This window comes from Chaetura pelagica, unplaced genomic scaffold (genome assembly GCF_000747805.2).
Source record: "Chaetura pelagica isolate M959 unplaced genomic scaffold, ChaPel_1.0 scaffold70, whole genome shotgun sequence".
NCBI classification, from domain to species: domain Eukaryota; kingdom Metazoa; phylum Chordata; class Aves; order Apodiformes; family Apodidae; genus Chaetura; species Chaetura pelagica.
The window spans coordinates 856,462-866,945 of NW_009952265.1; the positions used below are offsets into that span (position 1 = coordinate 856,462).

A 10,484-nucleotide genomic window follows, 5' to 3' on the forward strand; every position below is an offset into this window, starting at 1 on the left:
CCCCCCCACCCCCCCCCCCCCCCCACTTGGCTGCCTCTCCCAAAAAGCTACTCAGAATCCACAGACAACTTCACTTTGCCACCTCCAGGCTGTGTAAGAGGCCAGATCCCTGCAGCTGTGGAAAAGGGAGCACATTGGAAAAGCCCACAAGGACTTTGTGATTCTGATCTTATATTGCTTTTTTGAAGAGGGAAAAAAAAAATAACAATTGTTATGCCAGGTTCATATGAGTAATGATCAGATCCCTAGCTTTGGGAACATTCTAGAAGTTACCTGAAATTCACAGTCTAGGGCAAGGGGCATGAGGGGTGTGATTGGAATCTCAGTCTCCCTTCTCTCTCTTCCCAACCTCACACATTCCCTTTCACTCCACTCCTTCCAGGTCTGGTCTCTTCAAGGTAAAGACTCTATAAATTCCCCAACATCTTCAAGGAATACAGCCTACAAGTGGGGGGTGGAGACAGCAGCAAATTTCCCAGATCAATGGTTATTTGAAATTCAGACATATGGCTGAAGCCCTACAGCTGCATGTGTTAATTACCACACGTGTCCCCTGTAAAGCAGTCTGTTAAACACAAAAAGAAAACAGAAGAGAAAAAAGCCCTTCCAAGGGATTAAGCAAATAGTCTAAATTTTTGACCCTGCTCCCCCAGACACATGCCTGTGCATAGGAACACAAGCTCCTTCCTTTCTCCTGATACCTGCATAGTGAGGACGCACAAGACCCCTTCCATCTCTAGCCATGTGCATTGAACCTCTCAAAGTGTACTTTCCCCCTTCCAGCTCCCCCTTCCCTCTGGCCAGCCTCTTCTCTCACCAGGCCCTCTCCCTTTCTCCTTTAGAGGACTAATTCCTGGCTGACAACCAAACTAGTCTTGGGCTTACAATATGCCTTTTCATTTCCTTGCAGGCAAAGAGAATGGATACCTCACTGCTACATCTATATTGCAGACTATTTTTTTCACTGGTTGTTTCTACAGGTTTTTTTTCCCCCCCCAGGATCACTAAGCACAGAGTTTCAGGGCTTTAGTGAGTAAGTGCAACTTTGCTCTCTAACTATATTGTCCCAACTAGTTCACCCCAGGATCTGAATCTAGTTTAAAGGAGTTTTTGTATTTGATTATGAAACTACAGGAATAGTTAATGGAGAGAGGCAGATTAGTACACTGTCAGTGCAGTGCTGGTTCCAAAGGATCTAATGTGCTTCAGGAGAAAATCTGTAAATGTGGAACAAAGCATATGACAAAAATTAAGTGTACAAGAGACATCACATTCTCAAAATTAAAAAATTTACTGTAAGAGGAGGAAGATGGTCATTCCCCCAAAGTTGAAGACTGACAGACATCTACAGATTGACTGTCCAAAATGAGCCCAAGACAACTGATCTTAAGAATCATCATTATTTAAAGGCACATTTGTGAGCAGCTGAACAGTCAAGATGAAACCCGTGAAGTTCTTACACTGAGAACGGCTTTTCTGCAGCACCTAAAGGTCCTGTCTGAATCTGAGCACCAAGCTGAGCATGGTGACATGTAACAAAAGACACTGACAAAGCCCAGAGAAATTAATTCTGTCAGGAAGACTTCTCCCATCCCTAGCCTTTATTCAAAGCATTCTGCAATGTATCTCCCTTGCTGTCAGCATAAAAACCCAGGCAAGCACAGGGAGGGAAGCTGTTATCCCAGCTAGATCTATTTCTAAAGCAGTTTTAAGTCCCATAGATGCCATCTCAGGAACTTCAAACATTGTGATTGCTTCTCCAGCTTCCCTCTACCTTATTTACAAGCACACATGGTCTGTGTGCATTCAAGATTTCCCATCACAATTTCATAGTTCATATCTCTTCTAAAGAAACCCTAATAAAGCCCATGGGGCAAAGGACTTGAAAGGAAAGTACTTACAGTCCCTCAACCAAATCCCTGCATCCACAACGAAATACATTTCCTGGTGCATTACACTGATTTGAAAGAAAACACTGATGTTCAGATGTCTAGATTCTTCTGCAGGATATGAGTACTCAAAGTACAGTCACGTTAGGCTGGTACAACAAAACTTCTAGCTTAACTTATCTGAAAAGCCAACAATTTGTCCAATTTATCCTCAAGTTTATTTTTGAAACAGCTACAGAAGACAAGAAGTCTAGGACTATTAATTTCAAAGTTATAATGATGCTGTTTGAAAGGAACTAGAGAAATACATAGCATAAGTGTAACATCTTGGCATGCTGATCTAGACACTCAAAGCACAGGAAGAATTTTTTTAACAACTCTTTAGAAAAAGAAGAGGTGTTGAGACCACATAGCTACCAAGTATTTAAACAAAAAAAAAAAACCATGGACCCCAGAACTATTACATTTCTCTGCAAGCTGTAATTGGTCAGACACCAGAAATCCATGTATAGCACATAAACAGTTAATAATACCTTAACAGATGTTGCTTAATCAATTGTTAGTCTGCTTATTAGATCTACTCACCAGGCTGCTCAATACTATGACTTAATAATTTAAAAACCTTTACAGCTGTCCTTAAGACATTACAGACATGAGTAGTCTGTAGGTTGCTATAATAACACTTGTAAACTACAATTTTATTAAGTCATATTATATAGACTAACCTACCGATTAGAACTGTTTCTTTATAGATGAAAGCAGAATTCTTGCATTATATCAAACAAAATATACTTTAAAACAGAATTTGCCTTCTGCTTAAACTTAGCAATGAAACTTTCTTGAGCCTCAAATTTGATACATATGTTCTGAGGCCCACAAAAAAAATGTCTTGATGAAAACTAAACGACCTCAGACAAGTCAGTGATGTGGCAACCCAAAAGGATTGTTTTTAATTCTACTGGTTATGTAGCAAATTTGAGGCTGGATTTTTCTTCTAGATCTTAATATTTTCCAAAATCTTTAATTTATGAGATACATCTGAGTGTTTTAGAACATTGCTCTACTCTGAAAAAGCAATCTAGTATATATGGTACTGTAAAATTACCTTCTTCTCTTCTCACAAAAAATGGTCACAATCCCCAGTTAAAAGCTGGGTACTTTCTACCTTATAAAATCTGTGATATTGGCAAATTACAATCTGCCATACCTGTGAAATTCACTTGCTTGCTACAGTTATATTTAACTGGAATTTAATAAATAATTTTGTAGATGATGTATAGCATATGGAGAGGAACCAGAGAGAAGTCTGAAAAAAAAAATCTATGAACTGACAAGCCTCCTGATTAAAGCAATGGCTTTTTTTTTCCACAGAACTATTTTTATTATAGAGAACCAAACTTCATCTCCACTGCTTAGTTTACTCTGAAATACAAAGGAGCAAACCAAAATATTACATGCTACAAATTCCACCTACAGAGTTTTTTTATTCACAGCCCACTTAGGTCTTTGTAGGACAGTGATTTTATTGCACTGATCTCTCCCTGTTACTTCTCAGTCACCTAAGTTTTTATCCCAGTTTCATGAAAAAGTAGCAAACATCCATGTTTCTCACAGATATTACTTCCTACCCCTTTTTAATTTTAATCAGAGTAGACTGAGAAGTTGTCATCAGTGTGTGGTAGGACAAATGAAGCTTTTGCACATCCACAGGACTTGGGGCATTGATGTAGCACATGTACAGCCAATATGCTGCTTTCAGGCAGCAGGCTCATTATATATGCACAGCACAGTCTGACTTTCCATAGCTACCCTACATACAGCTCTGTCTAGAAGCATCAAACTTTATGTGCACACAGCGTACACATGTAATCTAGAAAAGACCTGACAGAAACATGTCAGCCCTTGTCTAGGAATATTACATGACAAAGTTAAACAGTTCAGAAATCTTTTTCATGAAAATTCTCCTTCATCCAGACTTATAAACTAGTAAATTATTTACTTTAAAATAAATACATAACATAAGGAATCCAGAAGAATTGCTTGGGTAGCACTGCAGACTTAGTACTTGCTAATTAATCAGAATACGGTGTTAACCTAAACCCATCACTTGACTTCCCCAGTAAACCTGTACTTTTTTTCACCTTACTGATGAAGGCTATACAATATTTTTGTGCTCTCTCATTCATCTTCCACAAACTGCTTAAGACATCAGAGAACACTTTCTCAGTATTTATCAGGTTGGAGAGGCAGGAATAACTTGACATCTGAAGCTCGATTCTGTAATAGCACAACTTCCAGATTTGATCAGGACCTGGTTGAATCCAGAAAGAACTGGAGAAGATAAAGACCAAAGTTCCAGTCTCAGGTTTTGGTCACATTTCAACTAGACATTTTTATCAATATATTATCTGTCTCCCAAGACATGCTAACCACTGTGAAGGCAAAGTGCTCCTCTGTTTGAGCAGACAGCAGGTGAATTAGTTCCAGCTGCACCTGTGACTTCTTACCACCAGCAGACAAAGCTTGCAGGCCTCCATCTACCAACAGTTCCATTTATTTACATCAGCACAAGCCATCCTACACTTGGGTTTGCCTGAGGAGAGTGTTCACCCTTTACTGCTCAGTCTAATTACTGACTCAGACTACTGGCTCATTACTGATTCAAATTGCTCAGTCTCCTGGCTACATAACTAGGCCATTAACATTTTCTAGAGGTAAGACTCTTGGAAACGAGCAGGAAGAGCCACAGAATGGGCCAACTTCCCCACAATTGTAGCAGAGAATTTCCCTGTAATGAAGCCTGCATTTAAGCCCATTTCTCACAGTTAAACCCACAAAAAAGGAACCAAAATTGCAGGAATTTCAAGTCATTCATCTTAGGTTCCTCAAATTGTTAGTGCTTTCTTGTAGGCTGCAAACTCATTGCGCAAAGCTTTTTGCAACTCCATTAGAGGGTCATGTCTAAGTGTAAGCTCAACTCAGGCTTTGCCTTCTGTGGGGCCAGCAGAGTTTACATTTCATTGTCATCACTGTATCTGCCCCAGGTTCAGGGAATTGCAGATGCTACTGTCAGCTCTTCCAATAGGAGAGCAAAGCATGTCAAAACAGGCCTGGAACTGTACGCACTGTGAGAGACTAAGAAAAACATACACTCAAGACTCTTCATGCCAAATCTGTAGCTTTGAGCTCCTAAAGCCCCAGTATTCTTCAGATAAAGAAAATAAAGTTTTGTTTCATGTTTTCTTGTTTTGTTTCAAATGTGTGGTACAATTTTCCTTTGGCTGGAAAGAAATGTTCTGCATTCTTTAGGGAGGGAAGAAATCCAGTCATGTTGGCTCCAAGGATGCCTTTCACTGCTTCTTAAAACATTAAGAACCCCCCAGGGGAAAGAGGGGGGAGATCCAGCTTCTCTAGGGGACAGCATGTGTCTTCCAAGTCTCTCAGGCCTTTCAAACTAAGCAGCAACTGGAGTAAATTAGTGCAAGAAACTCCTGAAGAGAAAGCACTGTACAAGGAACAAGTCAGAATAAGTAACAGAAAGCAACAAAAATCTGCAGGTTCTGGATGTCCTAATCCCACCCAAGAATAACTGCATTCCCTGAAAATGGTCCTGGAAACTTCTTCACTAGCAGGCTGAACTCAGCATAGAAAGAATGGTAGTAAATGTCTGAGCTGCAAACACCACACAGAACACACGATTCCATTCCTCTGCATGCTAACATGCCTCCATGTCTCTGGGCCCAGGTCTGCTCTACCTTTGAGCAACTGAGCACTTCTCCAACACAGAACAAATCAGTACGTCCTGTTTTAAGTTGTTATGCTTGGTGCCAGTTTAATTTTATTTAAATTACCTGACAGAGCTATTTAAATTACCTGACAGGGCAAGTTGTATGAGTAACTGGCATCGCATCATACACAAATAGGAGTAATGTAAACATGGGCAACCAGAGCATGGGATTTAAAAATAAAAAAGTTTTCTTGCCAGCTCTCTTGCCTGTTCTCTGCAAAAAGCTCCACAAAACCACTTCTGGAACTACATGACAAACCATGTAGCCATAAAGCCATTTCATTTTTTTTCATCTGTAGTGAGAGAGCCTTCGAGTAGAATCACATGTTGTCTCCCATCGTCTGGTGTCTACAGCATATCTATCGATTCCCAGAAATTAGGGCTGAATAGGATGGAAAAGAGGTCAAAACATTTGGAGAAAGAGTTATTACTAATAACCAGTCTTTTTCTGCCTCCAACATTAATATGTCTTTTCTAAAGGAAGGCTAATATGCCAGTGAAGTCTTCATTTATTACCCAACAGCTTAAGTCTGCCCATCTGCACTGCTTCTAAGGCAGGGAAGCCTCCATCCAAAAAACTATTTTGCCCTGAAGACTTAAAAGGCACCATCATCACACAAAGTTTATTAGCTTCATATTTTACATTCCTGTATGAATGGAACAAAAGAAGTAACTTTTGAGAGTCTTAGCTATTCCTTCTCCTCCTGAGAGCATCTATTCTGTGCCAGAGAATGCTCTTTGACTCAAAGACCCTCATCCAAGGATGAAGAGAGGAGTCTGCTGTGCAGTGGGAGACATTCAGAAGCTCCCAAGTCAGATGGCAGCTGCCCAAAGTGATGACAGAAGTTTATAAAATGTGCCTTTAAAACAGCAAGGTCATCACTGACCCAGTTCCTGCTGGATCCCTCCACATCCTGCCCTTTGTCTTGTTGCAAAGGGCAATTGTCACAGAAGAGTCTGAACACTCAGCTAGAATAGATGGTTATATGCATGCTGGCTGGCCACCAGTCTTCAGAGAAGCCAGACCACCAGCAACCAGCCTGCTTCAAGGAAGCCAGGCTGTTCTTGATTCCAATTTCCTTACAACAGGGCCCAAGACTAGAATTTTGAATCAAGGTAGTAAGTCAAGAAAACACATTTATATGAAAGCCAAATTTGTTTTTAGATTAGGCATTCATCCCTAGCCAAAAAAGTAATGTTAAATCCATCTAATTTTAAACTAAATAATTTTAGCTTCTAAAAGCCCTCTTTATTTTAAAAGACCCATTTAGTAATTGCTCACAAGTATTTTTCTTACAATGGGGAAAGGCCAAAAATTTGTGCATGGGCTTCCAACAGATGCAAGCAGATTCAGAATTAGAGGGGATGTAAGTTTACATGATTGCTTGAAGCATGCTGGCCCAAAGGCAAACATTTTCCTCTTAACAGCTACTGCACAGGACAGTTCTGCAGCCACATGACCAAGCATACAATTTTTGAAACAGGATGTCACAGGCATCACCAACAAGAATCAATTTATATTAAAAATTTTAGATTAATTAATTCAATTTACAGTTCTTTTTTGCATGTTCCAACCACTGAGTTAATAAATCAAATGAACTGGAAAAAAATTCTGCTGTTTTCCCCTTTCGCCCCTGTTTTTTTTATGAAATCCAATGTCAGTTGCTTCCAATTCTAGAACAGACCAGGACTACTCAGGTAGGAAGCCTATGAACAACCCCCACTAAAAATAGTGCAGATTTCAAGAGTTACTTGATTTTCTTGTACTTCAGGCTAGACTAGCAGTGATTGTATTAACAGAAAGCTAACAACGCATTCAGGTGCCAATTATACATCAACATGTAATTAAAGGTTTAGAGAGACATTATCTAAAATAAGAAGCAGGCTTCAGCATTCACTCAGAGTTTTCCTTGCATCTTTCTTCTCCCTACCTTTTCCTAAGCTACTATACACATTCAATAGACTGGAGAGCTCAAAATGCATCAGTGCTCTGAATGCTACACTAAAACCTGTCAAGTGTTTTCAAGACTAGCTTGGCAGTCCCAGCAGGGAAGATGTTCTTCACATTAGTCTTGACATCAAGGTGGTAATTTTCCTGCATTTTTAAGTGTCAGGAACAATTGGTTTAGAGAGTTAACAGTAGAAATCCTGCTTCAGATATCAAAACAGGAACTTCTCCCAGAAAACAGCCTTCACTGTCACCAGCAGGAGTAAGGATGCATTCAGCACTGTTTTCCCACAGTAAGGGGACAAACTCAAAAGTTGACTCTGAATGGGGGAGTAGAGGGGAGAAGGGCTGAAAATCAAGGTGTGGAGAAGGCCTAAAGACAAACTTGACTGTTCAGTGTTCCAGTAGTCACCCCTCCCAAGACTATTTCAATCAATGCAAATCAGAGGACAACAAGAAGGGCTACAAATACACACAGGAGAATGAGGACACATGTAGTGCCTTGCTTAGGAAAAGCAAGGACTGAAGAAAGGAGTGTACAGAAGGAGAACCAATGCCTAATGAACAAAAGAGAGGTTTTCAAGCACAGCTAGAGTTTAATCCAGTGCTGCTCCAGCTGGCCAGAGGGTTTTATGCTGTTAAAAAATCCACCTTTCAACACGTATTAAGCTACAACCATGACATTGGCACTTCTGACTCCAACATACTAGTCATATTGATAGCCTTCCTAATCTCTGGGGATTTTACTGAGAAATGCTCAGCAGTTAACTTCAAGGTGAACAAGGAGAGGTTATTCTGTGCCAGCCGCCCCTTTGGAAAGCTCCGCTTTCATGTACATCTCAGCTGACGAGCACACTATTTTCCACTCCATGGGGTGGTGCATGAACAGACCATCTTATTCTTTCTGCTGCAGGGGGAAGTAAAGAGGCACAGAAGCCTCCCACATACTGAGCTGCTTAGGAACCCTGGTTCCAACATGTCTTAAGGGACTTGGCTGAGCAGCCACTATTACAGAACAAGCTGTGGAAGCACAGGACTCCACTCACCTTTCCTTCCTGAATTACCCTGGCTGGATGGTTTATCCGTTACAGAGCCTACAGAGGAGGAAAAAAAAAGATAGGACATCTATTTAGACCCTGTGGGATCAGACCAAACATGTAATACCACATTAACACAGTCAGTATCTCAATCCACAGTGTCTGTTTTACTTTCTGGTAGCTCAGTTTAGGATTCAGAGTGTGTGGCTTCAACCAACTGGGATAGCATTAGGAAGTTTTGTGTTAGGATGTTAAATCGGGACAAGGGTAAACAAATATTTAGTAGCTGGATCCAGTGACTTGAATGAGCTGAACAGAGCAATGTGCTAGTAAGAAACCTGGAATAAATCCAAGGACAAGAAGATTAATAAGTCACTTATTTCCTTTGCAAATGTCAAGAAGAACAAATCAAAAACAGGTGGGGAGAGTGTGCAGGGAATGCAAGCGGCAGTATTCTAAAGGAATCAGATTAAGTGGGACAATTTCCAGAAAATGGATTTCAACCAACCCCTGAACATCTCCAGCCACTTAAAAAAAGGAACACTGAGTAAGATCTAGCATGTACTTGAATAGCACACATCTTGGGTTATTTAATATAACTTAGAACTTCAGATAATATGATTCTAACCTTGTTTCTGCAGTTTGCACAAGTGCTTCACAGTTTTCCACTAAAAGTTGAACTGAAAATAAGTTTTTTGAATAATCCATCACCAAAGTGTATAAAAATGCATTACAATGTTTGGGGTTTTTTTTAATAGCTTTATTCCTAGGAAAGTGATTCTTCTGTGCACTATTACTGAACAGTTCCAGTCATTACAGACCCTTCAGGAAACACGGATCAGAAATCAGTGCCAAAGGAGGCAGTTCTGATAGGCCCAAGATTCTGGTCAAGACAAACTTTAACATAAAACCTATTGCCCAGGCACCTTCACTTGCAGATCAGTTCATCACAGATGTACTGCTGAACTACAAGTAGGAAGTACACACCCAGGATTAGCCATCATAGAGTCCTAACATCTGTGTGCTCTGTAATACACTACAACTTCACTCTTCTGGTAACACAGTTCAAGACTGAATTAACAGATCTGCAGAATTCTACTTCCAAAGCCAAATATAGGAATAGTGGAAGAAAGTAATTCTATGGCTTAAACCAAATTATTGTTGCATTTCATCTTAAACAAAAATAGGATATTTTCTTTCCATGTACCTGTGAAATACCAATCATCCCCTCAAGCTACACTGAGTCACTGGTTCCCCAGACAGTTCTCCCACTCAACTCAAAGCCTCATTCAAGTCACTATGTTTGCTTATAACCACAAAAGACTCTGCATCCAAGAGGACACTGAATAAGGTAAAAAGGATTTAAAAGCCCAAAAGTTTGACTGCTGTTATGCTCTCATTTAAAGGGCAAATACTGTAGGGCCATATGAAAAGCTAGAAACCAACCTGACTGGGGTGGCAAGCCCAGTGTTGCTCAGCCCCACAACACAAACATGGAGATCCTGGAACTGAGCAACATAATCAGAAGACCCAATCCATTATAACAGCAGGATACCAGATTTAGGTGATAATAGTCAGCAATTACCAGTTTCTCACAGAATCACCTTATCAAGCTTTCAGCTGAAGTCACTCTGCAGGAAAAAGGATTCCTTGGCCCACTAAACACAAATGAAGAACCACTTATTTAAAATACAGCTCATGGAAAGAAGGTATCCATCTGTTACAGGAATCTCTGGTTTTAGCATACAGAGCAACACTGCTACTCTTGCCTCAGCTACCACAGGCTGTAACCTTAGTGTGGTTTTATCTGTGAGCCTTACAGG

The 10,484-nt window shown here is 40.3% G+C and overlaps 1 protein-coding gene across 1 annotated transcript in view; it reads right to left on the reverse strand.

The window, feature by feature from the left end:
- Nucleotides 1-10,484, reverse strand: part of SMOC1 (SPARC related modular calcium binding 1) — a 157,529-nt gene that overhangs the window by 56,995 nt on the left and 90,050 nt on the right. The window contains exon 5 of the mRNA XM_010007721.1: nucleotides 8,671-8,718. Within this exon, the coding sequence (XP_010006023.1) occupies nucleotides 8,671-8,718 (48 nt within the window). The remainder of the gene's footprint in view (nucleotides 1-8,670; nucleotides 8,719-10,484) is intronic.